The sequence below is a fragment of the Natrix helvetica genome (assembly GCF_964273705.1).
Source record: "Natrix helvetica genome assembly, chromosome: 6".
Lineage (NCBI taxonomy): Eukaryota > Metazoa > Chordata > Lepidosauria > Squamata > Natricidae > Natrix > Natrix helvetica.
This window is the reverse complement of record NC_138553.1, coordinates 75,264,361-75,288,933: the sequence shown is the minus strand read 5'-3', so window position 1 is coordinate 75,288,933 and position 24,573 is coordinate 75,264,361. Positions and strand designations below refer to the sequence as shown.

Here is a 24,573-nt window from a genome sequence, read left to right as displayed (position 1 = left end):
ATCCCTGCTGTGCAAGGGAGTTAAGGCAGGGTTGCTTTACAATTTATGCTCTGCTTCAAGCAAAAGGTTTTCTTTGGTTGGTGCTGCCTAGCTAGGTAGATGCATGGGACCAGGGATCTTGCCCCAAATAATTTATAGAGATCTCTGGTCCAGTGGATATACCAAGGAGGACAATAAGTCAAGGTGATTGTGACTGTGCATCAATGCCCTTGTTGTGGCCCGCCAGCGGCCAATGCAGCTGGTAGCAGATTCGGACAGTGAGGAGGTTGGGGCGGAACATGGGCCAGTCCTGGAGTCTGAGGAAGGCTCTGATGAGGGCTCTGGGTCAGAAGCAGAGAGGGGGCCAGAGCCGTATGCCAGTTATAGGCTGCCTCCCGAGTCAGACATCAGTGAGGCAGATGAACAGCTGGAGCCTGTTCCCAGTGTGTGCATGCGCAGAGTTGCCAGACAAAGGGAACAGCCAAATAACAGGGGTCAACTTGGGAATAAGGTGGACAGTGAATGGCCCCTCCCAGAGGAAATAAAAGAGGAGCAAAAGGGGACTGGAGTTTGCAGGAGACAATTAGTTCGCTTAATTGGTTTGTGACCCTCCGAGACTCCTTGCCAAGTTTTGCAGATATTGGCCTCACAGCTCTCCAAGCCAGATAAGGTCCGTGAGTGTAAATCCTCCCTTGAAAGACTTTGCTGGATGTGAATGAGCAGAATTCCCAGTAAATTAATAAAAGGGGTTTTGGTCGGGACAAGGAGCTTGCTTCATGCTCTTGGGAAGCCTCGGTCAGAACAGCCCTATCCCTTTTCATTCACCTCGACAGATATAACAATGGGTGGGGTTTTGATCATATGACTAAAGCCACCGTTTTGACTTCTTTAACATCCTTCCCCCATGAATGCTCCCATCTGGACCATACAGAAAACGTCCCATGTTGTGAGAGAGCCACCTAAGGCAGGGATGCCTCATGTTTGCTAACTGATCAAAATCCACAAGATTTTTAGAGAAGTGGCCAGATTCGCGCACAATTCCCAGTAGAACAGAGAGCCATGGAAAATGTCCTGCAAGGGAATATTTAAAAGCTATTACAGGAAGAACAAAGGTAGAAACACTCCTTGAGTGAGAGAGCAATGATGGCACAGTGGTTAGGATGCAGGACTGCAGGCTTACTCGCTGCTCATTCCAGGAGTTCAATTCTCACCGCCTCAAGGTTGACTCATTTTTCCGGGGTCGGTAAAATGAGGACCCAGATCGTTGGGGCGACTCTGTAAACTGCTTAGAGAAGGCTGTAAAGCCCTGTGAAGCGGTATATAAGTCTAAGTGCTATTTGCTATTGAGCCCCAGGAGAGGAGAGGGTGTTAAGACACAGCTCAGGCTCCTTCTTTCTGGTTCAAGGAAGTATAAAAGGGAGGGCAGTTAAAACACAAGCCATATTTGCAATACTCTTTTCCTAAAGCCAAGTTCAAGGGAGTCTACTCATCCTGGGTCAGTTTTATAATCTGATCTACTTCATACTGCTGACAATAAGGCATCAATAAGAGCTGTAGTGGAGCAGCGGTTAGAGTGCAGTATTGCAGGCTACTTCTGCTGATCACCGGCTGCCAGCAGTCCGACAGTTCGATTCTCACCAGCTCAAGGTTGACTCAGCCTTCCATCCTTCTGAGGTCAGTAAAATGAGGACCCAGATTGTGAGGGCCATAGGCTGACTCTGTAAACCGCTTAGAGAGGGTTGTAAAAGCACTGTGAAGCGGTCTATAAGTCTAAGTGCTATTACTAAGTGCTAATGTCTACTTAAGGCACATTAAGACAGAATAAAAAATAACTGGGGTGAATTGTTTGGGATTTTCTCTCTCTCTCTCTCTTTCATTTAATCATGTCCAAATCTCAGAGAATGCCTGGACAAGTCCCTGCTGTTTTCTTGGCAAGGGTTTTCACAAGTGACTTGTTATTGCCTCTTCCTTAGGGCTGAGAGAATGTGACTGGCCCAAGGTCACCCAGCTAGTCTTGTGCCCAAGGGTGGGGGGATTAGAATTTATGGCCTCCTGATTTCTAGTCTGGGGTCTTAACCACTACACCAAACTACTTGTCTGGGATAAATTTAACAGCCTGTCAAGCAAGATGAATTCAGGAGATCCCAGTCAGATCCTGAAACCCATCCCTGTCAATGGCTGCCTTCTCTTGGGTAGAAATGAGAAGGAAAAAGTAGTCTATGTACAGTATATAAAAATGGCTGTGTGTGTGAGAGAGTTTTCCATCATAACTCTGGAATGCCTCCAGCAATTTCAACCAAACTTGGTACACAGATGACTTACTCTTTGGAAACAAATACTGCAGGGGTAAGACACCCCTATTAAAACCCCTTGGGGTGTGTATTCTGTTAAGATACAGCATGTTGTGCTGTAAAATGGCTTCTACTGTACTGCTGTAAAATGGCTGCTATTGTGCAGCACAGTGGAGTTGCCGTGGTAACGGCTTCACAGTACTCCACAAGGAGGCTCCCTCTGGTAAGGGGGAAAATCCAACATTAGAAATTATGTTTGGTCTGGACATTTCCCCCCTATAAATAAATACCCGGGCAATGCAGAGTTATCGGCTAGTAAACTATAATAAAGAAGCTTTACAGCCTGAAATCAGGACTTCAGTTTTTACCCAGGTGCCCTAAACAATTATAAGTAAGGCTCACAAGGATATACTGTAATCTAAGGCTGATGTTGCTGGTTCGTTGTACTTTCATTTTCATTGGGTGAGGGTTGTGAGTCCTTCAACAAAGGCAACAACTACTGTTCCAAGATTCAGCTGGTTCGGACCGGTTCGGGCAAACCCGTAGTTCCGGTGAGCAATTGGCCCCGCCCACCTTCCCCTGCTTTTTCCTGTCCTATATTTCCCTGTTTTTTAGCTTAGCTGATTTGCGTAGCACAGTGGATTGCCGTTTAACTCACTGACACAGAATGCAAGTTTTTTAAATGGACGGTTTTTGAACGCTGCGCGAGCGTGCAAAGCACACATTAAGGGCACACATTTGCAAATTGCACGTGCATGTGCTCCATGTACCGGTTATTAAACCGATTGCATTCCACTACTGCTTCACAACACCGTTCACTTATAAGATTAATGAAAAATTTAAGATTTCTGTCATAACGCGCATTGTGTTTTGCAAAGCTTCGGGGTCGCAAAATGGCTCTAAAGTTAATTAAGGCTTATAGGTCATGTGGAGAACAGCTGGATGTGAAGTCTCTTCATTTCTTGTGATAGTCAGGGAGGCCAGTTCTCTGATGACTGCAGTTTGGCAGGCTGCAGAAATTTCAAAGGTAGCAAAAGGGAGAGAGTGCAGGATTTTTCTCCTCTATGAAGACAGTGCCAAAGAAATACATCAAAGAACCAGGGCAATGGGCAAGAATTCTATCAATGCCATTATATTTATGCCAGTGTTTTATGGTTTGAACTTGAAAGAACATTACTTTAAAGACTTAGAATACTTCTTATTTGCAGCTACCGTGGACTCCTCCTCTTCCTTAGGACAATAGTTGTCATTGACAGGAGATATAAAAGTTCCTCTAAACAGAGGCAAGCAATAAAATCAGTTGCCAAGAAAAGAATGCAACAAAACTACAGAAAAAAGGTCAGAGAAGATGTCTTAAGGATTTTTCTTTATGCTAGTTCTAAAAAGCAAAGCGGATTTCTTTGCGGTATAATTGGCTCTGCGGTCAAGATTGGAGACAGACAACCAAATTGTCGACACACCTGGACAAAATGGGAAAATGTATCTCCCCCCCAAAGCATATTCTGGATGAGAAAGTTATAAGAAACAAACATTATCTGCCCAGAATAAATGGCATTCATTGGTTCTCATCTGCTTTCTTTTCCCCTTGAAGTATCGAATGTCCAAGACAAAGAAGCCTAGGAGAATACTTATCAAGAAAAAAAGGTATAAAACATTTCCCCACACACAAGATCTCTAGTACCAAAAGTATGGGTGTTTACCACAAGGAGAGGGTCATGATAGCTCTGGTAAACAAACCTAATCTGTAAGAAATGTGCTTTTACTCCTTTATCTTGATCATAAAAATCACCTAGATTATGGGCACCTTTGCTCATACTGGCCTAGTTAAGTCAAAGACGAAGCAGAGCTCAACTATTAAATCGTTATCGTTAAATCCTGCAGAACTTAGAAATATAGAAGGAACATTAACAGGAGAAGTCGGACAATCGCTTCCTGGAGGACGATGCAAAGAGTTCTCCTGCTCCCTGTAAAACAGGGGTGTCAAGCTTGATTTCATTGAGGGACGCTTTAGGGTTGTGTTTGACCTCGGGGGAGCCGGGGTGAGTGTGGCCAGTGTGGGGATGGTCAGCTTGAGATCACTTGTGTTGGGGGCGCCTGTGGTGGCCTCAGTGCTCTGTCAGAGAAAATGGGCTCCTGAGCTCCGTTTTCAGCTGTGATGGTTTCCTGCAACCCTCTGCCAGTAACAACGGAACTCGGGAGGGCCACCTGCAGTTTTGATCGCCAAGATGTAGAAAAGATGTGGAGACTCTAGAAAGAGTGCAGAGAAGAGCAACAAAGATGATTAGGGGACTGGAGACTAAAACATATGAAGAACGGTTGCAGGAACTGGGTATGTCTAGTTTAATGAAAAGAAGGACTAGGGGAGACATGATATCAATGTTCCAATATCTCAGAGGTTGCCACAAAGAAGAGGGGGTAGTATAAGCCACACCAGAGTATAAGACACACAAAGATTTTGAAGAGGCAATTTTTTAAAAAAAGGTTTTGCACTCTGCAGACCTCCCAAAAAAGACCCATTTTTCACGAAAACGGGCCGGTTTTTTGTCCAAAAAAGGGCATGCATAGCCTTTAGGAAACTTATAGAGTGCTGCTGGGGGGGGGGGCAAAAACAAGCAAAAAATGGCCCGGTTTGTGCTCATTTCTGCCCTCCCCAGCCCCCAGGAGCACTCTGCAAGCCTCCTAAAGGCTATGCACGGCTATTTTGGTGAAGGGGGTGGGGTTTCAGGAAGCCAAAAATGCTGTATTCAGTGTATAAGTCAGATTTTCAGCCTCTTTTTTGAGGGAAAAAGGTGCGTCTTATACTCCGAAAAATATGGTACTATTCATCAATTTCGCTATATAAATCTATGGAGATTCTCAGTCATCCAGGTCATGGTTGTCCTAAAAGTGCTTTTTTTTAACTGGACTTTCCAACTGGACTTTGGGACATTAATTACACAAGCTTTTGTGGGGTACAGTCCAAATTATATCTGTCCATAAACGTTCCCAATCCATCAGTGGTGGGTTCCTGAACAGTTTACTATGGTTTGCTCGTGCACACGCGCAATGCTTCTGCGCATGCAGAAGTGGACAGAGCCTCCAGCCACCATTACTACTGGTTCGCCCGATCTGGGCCGAACCGGGAGCAACCCACCTCTGCAATCCATGCATTTTAGGATCAATTCAGAGATTATATTCAACAGGCTCAAATCAGAAATCATGAACAATCTTTTTTTTTTAAAAAAACTGTTATTCCAAATAAGCTTGATATATTCAGGAGAAACAGTCCTCCTCAAGGGTCTATTCATCATTTGTATTAAAAATGTTTTTGATAAGCCACATTTGCTGAACTATTTTATAGGCCGCCACTAATATTTCAAGTCACAGATTTGAGCTTTCGAAAGATGTTAAGATGCCTTTTACGATCACATCAACAAGAATTATCTGCTCATGTAAGTCCAGTTGAAATTAAGGCAGGAGGACAAAGTTGGACAGAAACTACAACACCTCCCTGTCAATATTTGTATACATTTTCACCAAACAGACTAATCATTTTTTGCCAAATAATTTCTTCAGTGTGTATTGTGCCAAAATGGCTGAATATATGCATAGCAAGAGATAGTAACCTGATCTGCAACAATAGTCTTATAAGTAAATATTTTCAGAACCTAACTCCAAAAGGACTAGGAAATATGTAGGAAGTACTTTAGTTTTCAAAACTAAAGTAGAGATGCATAAGCCTATTCCCAGAAGATGGCATTCAATTCAAAAAGCAAATTTATTTGACAGCTAAGTAACCCCACCACAATTTAATCAGATTATTTTTCTATTTTACTCATTAAAAACTATCTAAATATTTTCCAAGAAACACTTTCTATACTTTCATAGTATTAGCCCCAGGTCTGAAGACTATTCAAGAAGGACCTTAATTGGAGCTAAAAATCAACATTCATTCAAATATTGTCTCAGAGAGACTGACTGGAACACGGTCTTCAAAACTTGAAATGGTTTTAAAAATTTCATTTATTTTCAATGCAGCTTGAGATTCAGGTTACTTCTGCTCCATGATTCTGCCAAAACAGAAAATTCCATTATTAAAATGTTCTCTTCACAACTTAAGATATGAAGATGTTTTCACCCACAGCTTCTGAAACTTTGAGCCTTGTATTTACCTATTTATTAAATATCTATCCCTTCCATTTCAGTGATACAGCAACTCTAATTCTGAGATTTCATCTAGTTTTTTTCAAATTAATCTGTTTTAGTCTATAAGTGTTAGACTAAATAGGAAATAAGAATTTTTTGAAATGACTACGTCCAGTGAAGAAATCCTGCATTAATGTACTTAGTTATTTCAAAAATTTCTTGTTTCCTACTTAGTCTAACTTTTAGACTAAAGCTTAGATATATATCTAATAATCTAGATATATAGATTAATATAGCTTCCGTAATCTATTCAGTACAAAATATTTGTCATTTCAACCTTATCTTTTTTATCTTTGCTTTTTTATTCATTTTACTGTAATTTCTTTTGATTGTTGTAAGTTACGCATTAAAAGTTTGAGTGGCATACAAGTTTGCTTTACAATACAATACAATACAATAGTAGAGTTGGAAGGAACCTTGGAGGTCTTCTAGTCCAACCCCCTGCCTAGGCAGGAAACCCTATACCGTTTCAGACAGACGGCTATCCAACATCTTCTTAAAGACTTCCAGTGTTGGGGCATTCACAGCTTCCGGAGGCAAGCTGTTTATTATTATTATATGGGTAATTTACAATTAATTCACAAAGAATAGTGTAAAATTAATAATTCAGGCTCTAATCAAAGATCTAAGAATCATTAAAGTAGTGTCTGTGGATATAGAAAGTTCAAAGCAGGATTTATTTTTATTTATTTTTTTAAAGGTATGTGTTCAGGGTTGATAAATTCAATTTTTTAAAATATTGGAGTCCTTTTGGTATTGTTCCAAAAGTTCCAGTCACAACTGGCATAACAGCAGATTTGTTTTTGCATACGAATTCAGTTTTGATCTCAAAATTCCAGTATTTCACAATTATTAATACTATTTAATACCCTGAAGTACGGTAAATCACGTAAAATCTGTGCAGCATACAGATGCGAATTAATAAATCGACTAGGTAGAGGAAAGTGATTTGTGAGGTAAAAATTTATCCGTGGGCTCCAAGCATATGGAAAAAGCGTTCATGAATAATCCATCCAACCGTTTGCGGTGAATTGGAGAGCAAACCTCCTTCTGTTAGCCATAATGAAAGGGGCATTTTGGACACACAGCATGATTGTTCAAGGACAGACAAGGAAGACAAAAAGAATATCCATTCTTCCAAAAAGAGAGAAAGGCAGGCTGGGACCAACATTGGGTCTTCTGTGGGATGACATTAACCTTTCCTCACTGAAGAACCAGTCAGTCACAATGCAACCCGCTTGGCTCTGGGCTCTCTCTTTTACTACTGATTCTTGGAATCTCCCCAGGAGATCAGCTAAACAAGGCCCAAGTTTTTAAACAAACCAAGAGTTTAATTGAGGAGCCCACGCAGAAAGAGAAAAGCCGGCCCAATGGAACAAATAATTAGAAAGAAGCATATTTAGAAGTTGGCCTTCAAAGTGAGGCAGGAGGAGCTGAAGAATACGTCACACCTGTAGCCTCAATATTCCTCCTTTCATAAGATCTCTTGATGAACTGTGTAGGATTTGACTGCACCCTGTGAAGAGTCTTTTTCCCAACAAGCTGTTCCCAGGGTGTTGAAAAGCTATCATTCATAAAAAATTATTGAGGGGGAAGGAGGAGTTCAGAAGGCCACTGGCTGCAATGGAAGAGGCGGAACAAGGACATATGCAGAGCCGGCACCTGTTCGGGCTCCCTTCCCAAGAGCTTGAGAGGTCCTAAGCAGAGAGGGAGGGAGGAAGAAAAACAGACAATAAACAAGAACTTGTTCTTCTTATTGAAAAAGACATGTTAACCAAGAATGTCTGCATTATCCATTATGCTCCAGAAGGAAAGGATGTCGCTCAAACTTCTAATACGTGCTTTTATAGTCAGTGTCTCTTCGCACTTCTACCAGCAGAAGACATCGGAGCATAGCCACCTATATTTTTTAAAAAAAATAGGTTTAAAAATAGTTTCTATCCTTGGGCTGTCAGATTCTTAAACACGACCACAATCGACTCCCATGCACACGCGGAAATGAATGACTAGTTTTTCTTTTCTTTTTTCCTAATGACTTGCATAGGGATTATTCTTTATACTATTTATGTTGTTTGCATTTTTTGTCATGGATTGCATCAGTGAGACTAAAACCAATTTTGTTGTATACATGATGTACAATGACAATTAAAGTTCTATATATACTATACTATCTATATGGGGAAAAAGGGGTTGGATCCAGATATTAAAGATCCCTTCATTTCACAAACATCAGTTTAGATCCAACCCAGGACTTTAACGACCATCAATTACGCTCTTATTGTTTAAAAAAAAACTTTAATTTTCAAGCCTTGCAAATACGGTTCTTTCCCTAATTTTAAATATAAACAGAAAAAAAGATGGGATATGGGACAGTCTTCTGATCAGTTGTATGACCTTGTATAATTTTGTGCAATTATCCTAATTTGATTTTTTGAAAAAAAAACTGATATTAAGAGTGTTGTACTGAATTATTGATACTTTTGAACTTTGGTGTTGGAAAAGACCCCTGAGAATAACAGGGGCAGCCAAGAAAAAGAAGCAAAAGAGGTCATTGGTGGCGGGGGGGGGGGGGGAAGAGAATCAATCCAGAGCTCTCACTTGAGGCACAAATGACAAAACTCAAGTTATTTTTGGGACACCTTATGTAAAGCACTCACTCTCTGGAGCAGGCTGTAATGATGGGAAAGGTGGAAGAAGAGAAAAGGGGATGACAGCAGCAAGATGGGTGGATCTGGTTATAGTGGTGATTTTGGAAGACCTGAAGATTCTATCCATGTGAAGGAGACCCTATATCAGGGGTCGGCAACCCGCGGCTCTGGAGCCACATGTGGCTCTTTCATTCCTCTGCTGCAGCTCCTTGTCGTCTGCTCCACAATTGATAGGGCTTTTGGTTAGGAAAAAAGACACTACGCTAAGAAGAGACACTATGGTGGAAGAACTGGACTTCCAGTCAGAGAGGAAAAGGATGCTGCACTAGGCGGAGACTTTATAGTGGGGGAACCGGACTTCCGGTTGGCTGCAGAATTGAACGGGGGGGGGCTTCTGGTTAGGACCTTTGTGGCTCTTTGAGTGTTTAAGGTTGCCAACCCCTGCCTTATACCATTCCTGACAGCCATTTGATGGGAATGGTAGGGTTGCCTGCTTGAGCAGGGGGTTGGATTAGAATATCTCCAAGGTCCCTTTGAAATCTGTTACTCTGGTTGCTAAGAGTTAACATCAACGTGACAACATGTAATCAATCAATCAATCCCCCAATTTAACACACCTTTGTTGTGATGAGAAAGTTTCCAAGAAAAGAAACGGTTTCCCAAAGACACAGTAATATTTAAAGTCTATCCAAACCTTGGATCCATAATGCGGAAAACGTACTCATCTTTATCTTAGTGGCTTAGGTTTCATTTACTTAATGAAACCTAGCGTTCAAATCCGTGGTGTGATTCAATTTTTTTTACTACTGGTTCTGTGGGTGTGGCTTGGTGGGCATGGTGTGGCAGGGGAAGGATACTGTAAAATCTCCATTCCCTCCCCACTCCAGGGGAAGGATATTGTAATATCCCCATTCCCTCCCGATCAGCTGGGAATCGGAAGGCAGAGAATAGATGGGGGCGGGGCCAGTCAGAGGTGGTATTTACCGGTTCTCCGAACTACTCAAAATTTTCACTACCGGTTCTCCAAAACTGGTCAGAACCTGCTGAATACCACCTCTGGTTCAGATACAATCCGTGTAGAATAGAGTTAGAGAAACTGACATAAAAACGAATAAAAGCAGTTGTGATCAAGACTTAACCTTCACTGAACAATTCATTCTGGTTTTAGTGAAGATACAACCTTCACCAATGTTAGCTGGGGAATTCTGGGACTTGAAGTCCACGCATCTTTAAGCTGCCAAGGTTGAGAAACGAAGTGGATGTAAACCAACCAACCAGAATTTATTAGCAGGGTGTCCCTAACGTTTCTCTACTGGCGAGACAGATCTGCTTGGTCTACGACCCGCACAAAAGTCAGAGCAATTCAGGAGCTACTAAAAAGCACAGCATCCAATTCAACTGGAATGGATTCATACCTTCCTCTTGGCAAATTAAAGCTTGCACCCGGGAGAATTCCGCAGCCATTGTCATGAAAATCTGACCCTCATTGAGGCTTAAAGAAAAAAAGGGGAGCGCTTTTGTTTACATGCTCTTGAAAGCCATCAGATTGCCACAAGACTTGAGCCAACTACGCTCCGGGGAAGGGGGGAGGGAAGCTTTTCAGACTCACCCATGGATGGCCTGTTTTAATCTCCTAGCATGGAAAACACAGCCCTTTCAACACACAACCTCACTAAGGAGAGACAGGGGATCTGTTGTGCTCAGAGAATTCGCCCATTCTGGGGAAATCAAAAGGCAGCTCCTCTCAATATAGTAATCAGCATGTTTTCCACTATGAAAGCCTCAGGTCACCCTTTCAGATCTCACCTCTTATCCATTACAATCGTCAACAAATAACCAAATCAATACAAGCCAGAACACAAAAACAGTACCTCTCCCCCCTCTCCACCCGCCAGCCCCCACCTCCTCCGTTCACTTATTACTGCTTTACTCCTTCCTTGAAATCTCTTTCAAAAGAGGAAAGCAGATTTTCAACATTCTTCTTAAGCCGGGCAGACATCGCGTGCATCATTTTAATACCTTGCATTTTGATTTCAGCCTTCAGAATTGACTTGGGCCCAACTTCTTCAGGAAGGTATCTTCAAATACAAGGGTTTTTTGGGGGAGTTTTGTTTGCTTTGCGCATTCAGAGCACTCAGAAGTGGTAGCTATCGAAGCTGTAAGTTATTCCCTCAGTGGAGTTGGGCCCAAAGTCATGAAGAATTTAAGAGCACAGACAAGACCCGATATTATCTTTAGATTTAGAACGTATCAAACGTATTTATATTTATATCAGTATATTTATATCGATGTGGCATGCATAAAAATAATCCTGCAAAACGCACCGTTCTTTTTCTTTTTTAATGCAAATAATACAAACATATCCATATACATCTAAATACAAAAAGAAAGAAAAAGGAAAAAAACAATATTACAGTGCACCCCCACCCCCTTGGAGACCATTTTTCCCCCTTTATATTTCTTCATCTATAACAACTAAAAGATATACAATATATTCCAATTGTGTCCTTATCCCCTCCAAAACAACATATATTCTTGGGTAGGTTTATTCCCTTTGCCTTCCACCAACACTGATTTTATAAAATCCCCCCCCCCACATTTCATTATAATTGTTTGCTTTAATCATCCTTTTAAATTTAATTTCCGTTGTTAATTTAACATTTGTTGCACATACTCCAAATTTCGTTCTACCACTCATTTCTTTGAAAACGCACCATTCTTCAAGAAATGTACATCTATTTTGCTAAACCAGATTTCTTTTCTGTTTTACTTAGGGGAGTGAAGGAATATTTGCAAGAGGGTAATTTTAAACCAGCAGTGTATCCATTTAAAAGGAACCATGTTTTATAGCATATATGTCCATCCTAGTTTATATAGAATGAGGACAACGGAGAAAAACTAGTGTCTTGAAATAACCCTTATCTTGAACAAGATTTGATCTCCTGTATTTTGAGCACGCAATTGGATATATGAAAAATCACAAAATTGGATATATGAAATCAGTTAAAATCAAAAGCAACACACGCACATACACAAAACCCTAGAGGCAAAGAGTTTTGGGGGCATGGGAAGTTAATTGACTGCTGCCTCTCTCACCCCAATTCATTTCCACCACCACCCCTCCTTCCAAAGTGGCTGAGTTCAGTAACAATACAGGAGGGTCTCCAAACTAAGAAAGGGGCAGCTTCCATTCTTCTAGCTCTCTTGAATTAATTAACTGGAAATGGGTTTTGTCAATGTTTTGGAAAGGCAGGGGGCAAAAAGAAACGGGTAGAATTAATCACAGTGAGAAACTACCACTTAAGACTTCCAGAGTTCAGAAACAGCCCATGAGAAGCAAAAATTAAGAAAAGGGGAAGTGGGTGTCCTTACCAAGGAAACTAATAAAATTCAAACAAGCATCCAGTTCTCTAAAAAACAGATAAGGCCGCCAAGCTGCCTGCCTGCTGCAACACAGTTTCGCCACTTAATTCCCTTCGGAAAAGATAAATAATGCTCCCCAAATGCAAGTGGTACTTATTGCTGTTCTGTCTTTTTATTTAAAAAAATAAGCTTTTTTTGCATTTGTCAAACAAGTACTGAGAAATAGTTGGCGGCAAAAGTGTATTTCATCCCTTCGGGCAGCCGCTTTTTAGACTCGTCCAAATGGCCACGAAAGAAAAAAAATCCATGAGTGAATCTAATGGCCTTTATTTCTGTTTCTAAATCTTTTGCAAAATGAGAGCTTGCGTTTTGGGCATGTAGGGTCTCCCATTCGCTCAAAAAAGACTTGGGGGAAACTTACATAGGAGTTAAACATAAATATTTTTTCTCGAGCAAGTACTTAAATGCAGGCCACAAACAGTTGTAGATCTGGTACAATTTTCATTTAGGTGTAGTTTTGTTCACACTGAAAGGGATGAAGAGGTCTTCATTTGTGTCCATATTTCTCCTTCACCGAGTGAGCATTGTAGGAGTAAAAGGTAAAGGTTCCCCTTGCACATATGTGCTAGCTGTTCCCGACTCTGCGGTGCTCATCTCCCTTTCAAAGACGAAGAGCCAGCGCTGTCCAAAGACGTCTCCATGGTCATGTGGCCGGCATGACTAAACGCTGAAGACGCACGGAACGCTGTTACCTTCCCACCAAATGGTTCCTATTTTTCTACTTGCATTTTTACATGCTTTCGAACTGCTAGGTTGGCAGAAGCTGGGACAAGTAATGGGAGCTCACTCCATTACACAGTGCTAGGGATTCGAACCACCAACCTTTCTGATCGACAAGCTCAACATCTTAGCCACTAAGCCACAGCGTCCCTATTGTAGGAGTACAGCAGAGTTAATCTCTTACAGCCAAAATTGCAGCCAAGTTGCAGCTCCCTTCATCGGAAGCACAGTGGGCCTTAGCCAATGTAGGATTAATTTGAGAAGAGGGAAGAGGGGAAAGGAAGGGAAAGAAGAGAGTGGTTATGGAAGCACCACTCAATCACAAATTGTATTGTGTTACCAGTAGTATCTCTCCTGACTATAGAAAACGACTGAGTGATGGACATTGTAAAACCTATAGTTGCAAATAGATGTTTCAGAAGCAAACCACAATTTCCATGTTTCTTGTCTTAACTCCAAGACTCCCATAGTACCGATGGATTCTTTTTGACTTATTTTTTAAAGAAAAAAACTCCCCAAAACACTACTTAAAAGTTCGTTTGATCTTTTATTGATCTAGCATCTAGAACAAAATATATGTTTCCTTTACGGGAGGGGAAAAGTCTTTTGCAGGTAGCAACTTATGGACGTGGCATCTGTTTCGCAGATTTTAAAATCAGCTTCTGATCTCTCGACTCGATTTTCAGCCCCAGGCTCTCAAGGACCGGATTATCCGCAGGGCCGCGCTGTTCCATCCGGGCAATGAATTCCTGGTTCCTCTCGTTTTCTTCTGTCAGGTTATGGATGGCATAAACCGCCCACTGGTTTATAACTGTTCAACAGCGTCAAGGAATTTCTGCGAGCTCATTTTGGTCTAAGCTAAAGTCTAAATATGGAGGAAAGTGTAACATACATGCACCCTGTCAGGCCTGCGGCCATCTTTTCTTTTGGATCTTTGGCCTGCCACACTTTCTATGATTCTACTATGCATTTTCTATGGTGGGAAAATGGGAGGGAGGATTGTAGGAAGTTAGATGCTATGTAGCCACAACAACATTCTTTCTAGAATGTCAAGGTCATCTTTTGTCTTTGCACCTCTGCAGCTGACCAGAACTGGATGGGTGGAACTGCCAGGATGGCAATGGAAGATTGGACCATGTGATGGTCTTGTGGGTGTGGGGGCAAGATATTGAACTTTCAACTGGGTGGGGAAAACCGGGAAGCTTTCAGATTCGGGTTTTCCCAGATGTGCCAACATGGCTCTCTAAATAAATTGGAACTTTGAGCAATACTTTGCCTCGGATTCTGGTTTAATTTTGGATGCTATTTGGAACCCTGACATTAACCCGAATCCCATTTTCCCACAATAGAAAATGCATAGTAGAATAATAGAAAGCAAGTAGTATTATTTATTTCAACTGTTTTTTTTTAAAAAAAACTCATTCGTATGTGTTGGGGGGGGGACGGACCCCAAAAGGTTAGAATTAGAGGCTGATCTGAGCACAGGTAGGCCAGCTCTGAAAAGGTGCATTGCAGAATTCAGATCAATATCATATATTTATATATACATATATGTAGCCGTAAAATAAAACCTTTAGGAAACAGAAATCCCTCCGTATCTTTAAAGGATCGATTTAAGAGCAAGCTACTAGAAGGATGTCAAAGTTTATGCTAACACTCCAGAGCCCAAAATGAAGAGAGACTTAGAGCACGATCCTATATATGTCAACAGAAATGTAAACACCACTCTACTTAAACACGATTTACTTTAAAAGTCTGCAAGATCACAGCTGCTGAACAATAAACCCAGATGTAGATAAGTGTTTTCTCCTCTTAAAATGTAATGGCTTTTTCCTCTTACTCTGCACCATTTCAATCAGAATAGAGCTGGAAGGAACCTTGGAGGTCCTCTAGTCAAACCTCTTGTTCAATCAGGAGACCCTATCCCTTTTCAGACAGTTGGCTCTCCAGTCTTTTCTTAAAAAGCACCCACAACATCTGAAAGCAAGCTGTTCCACTGGTTAACTGTCCTCACTGTTAGGAAGTTTCTCTTTAATTCAAGGTTACTTCTCTCCTTGATTAGTTTCCATCCGTTGTTTCCTCTCTCGCCTTCTGGTGCTTTGAAAAATAAATTGTCCCCCTCTTCTTTGTGGCAGCCCCTCAAATACTGGAATACTGCCATCATGTCAAACATAGTCCTTCTTTTCTCTAGACTGGCCAAACCCAATTCCTGCAACCGTTCTTCATATGTTTTAGTCTCCATGCCCTTAATCATCTTAGCTGTTCTTCTCTGCACTTTTTCCAAAGTCTCAACAACTTTTTTTGTAATGTGGTAACCAAAACTGGGTACTGTATTCCAGGTATGGTCTTACTAAGGACATATAAAGGTAAAGGTTCCCCTCGCACATATGTGCTACTTGTTCCTGACTTTACGTGGGGTGCTCATCTCCGTTTCAAAACCAGCGCTCTCTGAAGACGTCTCCGTGGTCATGTGGCCGGCATGACTAAACACTGAAGGCACACAGAATGCTGTTACCTTCCCTCTAAGGTGGTCCCTATTTTTCTATTTGCATTTTTACATGCTTTCGAACTGCTAGGTTGGCAGAAGCTGGGACAAGTAATGGGAGCTCAGTCTGTTACGCAGCACTAGGGATTCGAACCGCTGAACTGCTGACCTTCTGATCAACAAACTCAGCGTCTTAGCCCCTGAGCCACCACATCCCTTAGTACCCACGGTAACTAATAATTCACGTGATTTGGATTCTAAGCTTCTGTTTATTACATTGGTTGTACTTTGTATGAATGCTCAGTTATAGCTTGAAACATATTTCTGTAAAATAAAATATGTAAAATATGAGTGTTTTTTTTTAAAAAATATCAAGACATATTTGCTCAGGATGCTAAGTAGTAAGATAGCCTTGAACAATCCTTTCACGGTGGTCCCCTCTGAGCAAAGTTGAAGGCAAACATTAGACAGAGGTTTAATCATTTCCATTATCATCGATAGAAACTATTTTCTGAACGTATCCATTAAAACTACTTACGGAAACGCTGCAAGGGAAATGTTATGTCACAAAATATAATTGCTCTCAATGCACCTACAGAAGAAGGAATTCTGACTCATAAAAGCACACTGCCTGTAGGGCACCAATTATTTGCTACGTGTAGCTTCACATCTAGGAGAAAGCTATGCATAATTCACTCGGAGCCTTCACATTTTCTTGCGAAGTTTCATATGGCCATTTGCCCACAGGGAGACTTAGGAAAGCAAGGCTGTCTGGGTGGGGCAAGAATGCCAACTAAAATTAGGGTAAAACCTATAGAAATTTCGGAGAACGTGGATGGTGAATATTGCTTGTAAATCTGACAAATCCAAGTTAGAACAAAGTTGGATCGTTGAACGGATAAGACTATTTATTTATTGGGTTTGTTTCCCCTACTCCAAGAGCAGAATACCAGAGAAATATAAATAACTTGTTTACAGACAACGATAAATAGTTTTTAAGCACCTTAAAAACTTTAATATTGAGCAATTAATCTAACTATTTTTTTTAGATAGATTGTTTTTTTTAAGTGGCACAAGGGCCTTTGGTTTGGTCCTGAGAGATTAACACCATTTCTTGCAATAAATGGAGAATGCAGTTCACCTTAAAAACTGAATAATGCCAATCTGATGTGGCACATAGTAAAGAAAAAAAAATAGGATGGATGAGAAATCACTTGAGAGAAAGTCAACTGCATTTCAGTGATTATGTCTAACATAATTTAAGAATAGCTCTGCAGATCATTTAGCAATTCAAAGAGGAAGAGTTTTTAAATAAATTTCTTTGTGCTGGTCCATGACCATAGTAAAGATTTGATGATGAGATAGATTTTCAAGAAAGAGCCCTCATTGAAATCCAAGATGGGGAAAAGTGTCCAATTTGGGTACTCTCTGAACTTGGCTGTTTTCTTGCAAACATTTCATTACCTTAACACTGATGATGTTACTTACCTGGGTAATGAAACGTCTGTAAAAAAACAACACAACCTCAGAGTGCACCAAGGACCCCGAGTTCAACTTTGAGCTACAAATACTATCTTCTAGACTCCCACATATTTCAATCCTAATCCTTTTGACCATACACTGCCATTGTTTCACTGGCTTTGAGTACAGCTCTCAGAATGATCTTTTATTGTGACTTTTTCAAAAAGTCACTATTGACAATAGTTACAATATTAGTACTGTCGTCTTTAATTTAAAACGAGAGAACATTCGCCGAGATAATAAGGTATACGTCAAACAGGTGATTTATTGCACACTGAATTTCCATTTATATAACTTGAATGATTATTAAACAAGAAATAAGAGATAAATCTCTCACCAACACCTAATATAGGCTCTTACTGCTTCAACGTGGGTTTAGATCCTACCTTAAAAGGAATACAAGGAGCATCATAATAAGGAGCATATTATTTCAATTACACTTAGAATTGGATTATAAATCAGCTTTAGATATACATGAATTGATCCTTCTTCATAACAATCAAACATAGGGAATCTGTTCATGTTATATTCTCTTTAGCCTACGCCAAAGAAATTTGCCAAGTTTCTTTTTTTTTAAAAAAAGGGATTGGGGTGTTGTAGTGGGTTTATAGCTTTCTTTCTTTCTTTTCTTGTGCAACTTCCCAATTCAATGCCATGAATATGCATGGTTTTCCTTAATCCACTGCATGAGCCGTGAGCCAAAGACCTCTGGATGGCACATAAGACACAAGTGTCACAGGAGATTAAACAAAGCCCTCGGTTAATATTCACATTACTCTCTTGTTCTTTTTCAAAAGATAGATAGAAGATTGGACATATTCTGAAGTCTATAATCCAACCAACACTTTAAGCCCTTTATTGTATACGCTGCATTTAAAAGGGTGCTTCTGAAGTTTCCATAGTTACAACAAACAGGAGCCCGTTTGTTGCCAAATGCAACAAAAGAAAATAAAACATGGCAATCACCGTAGCTCCAATTTGACCATTTGCTTTGGGTTCCTTAAAAAACAGCAACACAATACAGCATTAGGATGAACCTGGTTAATGGTATGCTAAACTGACTGTTCCTTTCTCTCCCCCCGCCCCCCCCCCAAAAAATAATACTGGATGCTCTCTGCAAATAGAGGAGAGAAGGCAGCCCAAATTCACGTATCTGGCTTACACTACAATCTTAATAATACCTTAGAGTGAAATGTAATGCTAATTTGCACCATTCAGAAGAACCTTTTTTAAAAAATTGTTTCTTAGGATTGTAGGAAATATTTTCTTTACTTAAAGCAAGCTAGAAAAAAACTTTCAGGCTCTGCATATTTGCAGATTGGGGAGAAGAAATCATTCCTAAGTGTGGCAAAGCAATTACAGAAAAGTCAAAATTGCCGGGCGTACAAAACCTTTGCCAGACCTATTCTCGAATACACGCCGTACCATCGGGCATTCATGCAATTGAGCAGGTCCAGAGGTATTTCACAAGAAGAGTCCTCCACTCCTCTACTCACAATAGAATTCCCTATGCCACCAGGCTTGAAATTTTGGGCTTGGACAATCTGGAACTGCGCCGCCTTTGGTATGATCTAAGCACAGTACGCAAAATTGCCTGCTACAACGTCTTACCTGTCAATGACATCTTCAACTTCAACCTCAGTAATATGCGGGCAAACAATAGATACAAACTCAAAGTAAACTGCTCCAAACTCGATTGCAGAAAATACAACTTCCGCAACAGAGTGGTCAATGCCTGAAATGCTCTACCTGACTCCATTGTTACATCCTCAAGCCCCCACAGCTTCAACTACGATGGACCTCACCCCATTCCTAAGAGGTCCGTAAAGGGGGCGTGCATAAGCCCATAAGTGTGCCTAACATATCTGTCCCACTGTCCCCCATTTATTTGTACTCATTTCTTTCGTTTATATCCATGTTTCTATTAATACCTGCTATCTTGTACATGTTTGACAAACTAATAAATACAAATATCACAAGAAAGATGAAAAATAAAATGGCAAATACTTTCCTTATTTTATAGAAGTTATCGGTGGCCACACTCAGAACATGTCCAATCCTGGACAAAACAAAAAAAATGGATCCCAAACGATCAGATTATAAGGGCTCCTCTGTAAAACCTATTTAACTCAGAAAAAAGAGCACAAGAGGAAAGCTATAGAGAAGTTTGTTAAGTAATTAAGCTCCCTGTTAGAAGAGCGAGTATGCAGAGAAGCGTAATGAGAGTGGTATGGAATAACACGTACAAACCAGCATACAGAGACACTGAATAGTATAAAAATATAGTAGTTTACTATGTAGAAATATAGAGGTATTCAGAGTCCGGTTAACAGTCCAAGTCATACACGGTTCAGTAATTCAGTTATCAAAATAGTCAGTCTAACACACAAAGTATAGCTAACAGTAGCAAACCACAATACCTCAGTATACACCAACCAGCTTCTAACAAAACAGAGAGAGAGATCTAACAACCATTCTGGCTCCCTCTTATGGCAGCTTGAGGTAACAAGCCAATTACATCTGTTAAGCATTTAAAGTAACAGTAATCATAGCTTATATACATTGCCAAGCCAAGCCTAGGGTTACATCCCTAACAAAGTTTAAGGAAAATTGCTCTCCTTTTCTCATGGCTCAGCCAAGATTTAGAACTATTACATCTAATAGTTCTGCTTCTGCTCAAAGCTACTTTGGGGTTTTGGTACCATCAGACATCTTGATAGACACAGAGGTGGCAGCAGCTTTAAAAGAGACTAGTAGCCCAAATCCACCAATGTCTTTCTCTTTTTCCAGGCTCAGGGGCAATCTGCTTCTTCTTATGGTCCTTCGGTCACCTTTATAAGTCCTGTGGAACAGGACACAAGGCTAGAAAGAGGGTGAAGGCTTGTTCTCCAACCTTGCGGGTTGGTTTTCAAACATCTTTCGTTACCAGGCTACGTAACATCTTAAGGTAAAGGTTCCTCTCACACATATGTACTAGTCATTTCCCGACTCTAGGGGACGGTACTCATCTGTTTTAAAACCAAAGAGCCAGCGCTGTCTGAAGACGTCTCCGTGGTCAGCGCTGTCTGAAGACGTCTCCGTGGGCATGACTCAGCGCACGGAACGCTGTTACCTTCCCACCAAAGATGGATCCTATTTTTCTACTTGCGTTTTTACATGCTTTCAAAAACTGCTAGGTTGGCAGACGCTGGGACAAGTCACGGGAGCTCGCTCTGTTATGCAGCGCTAGGGATTCAAACTGCTGACCTCTCTGATCGACAAGCTCAGCGCCGTAGCCACTGAGCCTCTGTGTCCCGGTGTCAACGATGTCAACGTTAGTGTTCTTCTGTTTGTAAGGGCTTCTTCAGGTGTGAGTCTCAAATGAAGGCCTTGTGGTAAGGAGATTACATGAGGTCAGGGTCATTGGGAGATGATCTGCTGTTGGGAGGGGATTGCATGGGTTGGTTTGAGGGCTGGTGATGTCTCTGGTTGGCTCTGCGATTGATTTGGATTCTGAGGGGTTGGTAGGCTAGTTGTAGGTCAATGTGTCTGTTGATGGAGTTGCTTGTGGAGTGGCCAGGCTTCAATGTACTCACCAGCATGGCAGGTGGTAGCATAGATCGAACTGCTGCTGTTTGGTGTCAGTGTGGGTAGAGAAACATGCAGTCTGATTCAGTGGTCTGATCTAGGAGGGTGTGCATGCCTTATTTCTATGATAAGCAGTGCATTTGCTAAGTTTCCTTTGTGGTCAAGAGGTCTCCATAATGTAGAAGAAGAAAGGCAGAGGAGGGAAGACAAATGATTCTCGTACACTGGAATGGTAGGAAGGTGAGATTTCTCCAGCCTGGAGCACTAAAAAAAATATGCCAGATCTGGAGAAATACCACGTTTTCCCAAACCTACCCCAAAACTAAGACCTGGCTAATTTTTTTACGTGTGCCCAATATAAGCCCTACCGCCAAAATAAGCCCTAGTTAAGACCCCGCCCACTCTGGGATGCACAGGGTGGGGCGAGGCACACAGATTAAAGTTAAGGTGAGGATGGGGAGGTGGAGCTGTCCTACTCACCAAATCTCACCCAAATTATTCTCTTCCATTATTTTCCATCTTTATAGTTATTTTTTCTTAACACATAAACAACATCTTCAATTGCCCCTTTCAAAGTTACACCAAATTTTCATTTCATATTCTCCATTGATGCCAGCCCACTTTTTCTGCGGCTGCTTGCTGTTGCTCGTGCGAGTCGGTCCCCCCGTCCGTCAGCCCCCATCCACCCATCCCGGTCTCCTTTTCACCATCAGAGGCCCGTCCAAACTGTGTTATCAACTGCACAGGGCTTTCCAGAAGGCCTCTGATAGCAAAACAGAAGCCAGAGGGCACCAGGCGCATTTAGCCTGCTTCTCAGCTGCAGAAAGCAATGTGTGCAAGCAGCGGCAAGCGGCCGCAGAAGTGGGCCGGCACCGGGCTGCTGCTGGGCGGAGCTCTCAGTGCCGCTGCAAAAAGGTGAGTCAGTAATTAGACATCCCCCGAAAATAAGACCTGGTGCCTTTTTGGGTGGCAAAAAAATATATAAGACCGGGTCCTATTTTCAGGGAAACAGGGTAGTAGCAAGATAATACTGCTTGCAGACTTCCTTCCCTCATCACCACCACCCAAAAAATAACACCTGACTGCTCACACAGAAACTGCATGTGGCTTTCAACAAGGGTATATCATCTATAAGGATAATCTAGGTTTACGTCTTTGGTTCAGTTAGGATTTTTTTAACTAATTGTCACTTCGCAGTTTGAGAAGCCATTCGTTTCTGATATAGCTAAGAAAGGAAATTTCAATTTGGAAAGAGTGATGTTAATAATAATGTGAGGTTAACCGAACACTTGGAAAGAATGATTCATCGTGATAGTTCAGAACAATTAATTGTTTTTCATCTCCGAGATGAAGGCAACTTTAGATAGGAAGAGGTTTCTTTGAAGCTCCGTCAAATTTGTCAAATTTGTAACTTTTAAGAGGAAAGTCAAGCCTATAATGCTAGCTTAAAACCAAAAAAAATGGTGCACATACTATCTTGCCACAGCAGCTGCCCATATTTTCAAGTGACATTTTTAATCGAAACCTATAATTTATATGTAACTGAAAATCCTTTTGCGTTTAAAAATAGGGAAGAAAAAATCACACTCTTGGACAATATAAAGCCAAACATTCCATGCCTATGATATTCAGTTTTAAAAGCTATTTTTATTTCAACCAGCCCTTCTTTAATGTTCTGGAGGACTGTGCCCAGATAGGTTCCGCTACCCAAAATTTTTGCACATTGCTACATTTTTCAATAAAAGAAAACACCCTTCAACTGTTATTGCTTTACCATCTGAAATGCAACACTTAAAAACATAATGATGTAAAATGGGCATTGAAATGCCAGCTAATGCAACATGGCTATCTCCAGATCCAGCAAGATCCTAGGTGCTCCTTTTGTTCACGCTTCCCAGATAGACACAACTCCGACGGGCTGTTCTTTCTTTACTGTAACATTGACCTAAACCAGGGCTCACGAACCCATGGCTCCGGAGCCGCATGTGGCTCTTTCATCCCTCTGCTGCGGCTCCACAATTGATGGGGCTTTGAGTTAGGACACAGATAGAGGAAAAAGAAGCACTAGAAAGAGACTCTGGTGGGGGAAGCGGACTTCTGGTCGGCTCCAGAATTGAATGTGGGGGTCTTCCAGCTAGGACCTTTGTGGCTCTTCAAGTGTCTAAGGTTGCCGACCCCTGACCTAAACCCAGATTTCAAATACATTTTTTAAAAATCTGTGAGAAAGCATCAGAATTGTCCTTTGCGACATGTTAAAGAGTTGCCCGCCCAGACAGATGGGCTAGGAACAAAACTGTTTCAAATGACTGTCATGATATCAAATGAGTGTTTTAGGCATTTCAATACTGCCAGAAGAAAAATAACGGCCCAAGATGATTTAATAAAAGGCCAAGGAATGCAACAGAATCTTCTGTAATACAGATTCTTTGGGGGGAAATATCTGCAGAGTTGTGAAGGCAATGAGCCGATTACTGATCTTTGGATGTTAGTTTTTCTAATTTTTGTATTGTTTAATACGATATGCCTATGGTTGGATTTAATTAGCATTATTATTCTGCAGAGGCTGTTTCAGAAATGGCTAGCTGGCAGAACGACAGATGTATTGGCTTTCTAATACATGTCCCTCTTAGAAGTGCATTTCATTCCTTCTCTACGTTCAGAAAGGACCTCAACCCGTGTGTAAATCTGCCCTTTTAAATGTTCTTAGTGGGGTTTTTTTTCGAATTGTAATTTTTTTTTTTAGACTATTAACATTGTTAACTTTGCATGATGCAGCTTCAGTGACTTCAACATACCATTTATATAGGGTGGTTTGGCTGGAAAAAACGCACTTAATCCAAAAACCTCACACTACTAATTGTGTGAGAAGAAGGACTAGGGGAGACATGATAGCAGTGTTCCAATATCTCAGGGGTTGCCACAAAGAGGAGGGAGTCAACCTATTCTCCAAAGCACCTGAGGGCAGGACAAGAAGCAATGGGTGGAAACTAATCAAGGAGAGAAGCAACTTAGAACTGAGGAGAAATTTCCTGACAGTGAGAACAATTAATCAGTGTAACAACTTACTTCCAGAAGTTGTGAATGCTCCAACACTGTTTTTAAGATGATGTTGGATAACGTCTGAAATGGTATAGGGTTTCCTGCCTAGACAGGGGGTTGGACTAGAAGACCTCCAAGGTCCCTTCCAATTCTGTTATTCTATTCTTAATTATGTAAAAATAAGCCGAACAATAAAACAAAAATAATATAAAGTACTTAATTTTAAAAACCCTTTCCAAACCAAGCCTAGCCCTGAGTGGATAGTCACATATCTTGTCTGAAGCAGAGACTGGCAATACTGGAGCTACCATGATGTCTCAGGGACTAAATCTTTTGAGTGCCAAGAGGCATTTGTTTATCATCTGAAGCTAAAATGATTCAACAAGAAGGACCACCAAACAAAGGCCATACATTCATGCCTCTTCCACCAAAAAAGAAGCGCTGTCTTCATTTTCCAGCTAACGAAGAAATGGATTCTTCCAAAGTCAATAAGCTGCTAAGAGTCTCAAGTTAAGTTCTCTTAACTTGACTCTTAACTCTTGCTGTATTTTCTTATATCTTTACCAGGGATAAGAAACAACTGGACCCCAGCTGTAGAATAGGTAAAGGTAAAAGTTTCCCCGCACGTGTGTACTAGTTGTTCCAGACACTAGGGGGCAGTGCTCATCCCGTTTCAAAGCCGAAGAGCCAGCGCTGTCCGAAGACGTCTCCATGG

General features: G+C 41.2%; 1 protein-coding gene across 1 annotated transcript in view; it reads right to left on the bottom strand.

Annotated features, from left to right (window-relative positions):
- Positions 1–13,773: 13,773 nt before the first annotated feature.
- ATXN10 (ataxin 10) overlaps positions 13,774–24,573 on the bottom strand; it is a 68,703-nt gene continuing 57,903 nt past the window's right edge. The window contains exon 11 of the mRNA XM_081957993.1: positions 13,774–14,057. Coding sequence (XP_081814119.1) covers positions 13,867–14,057 — 191 coding nt within the window. The 3' untranslated portion in view covers positions 13,774–13,866. The remainder of the gene's footprint in view (positions 14,058–24,573) is intronic.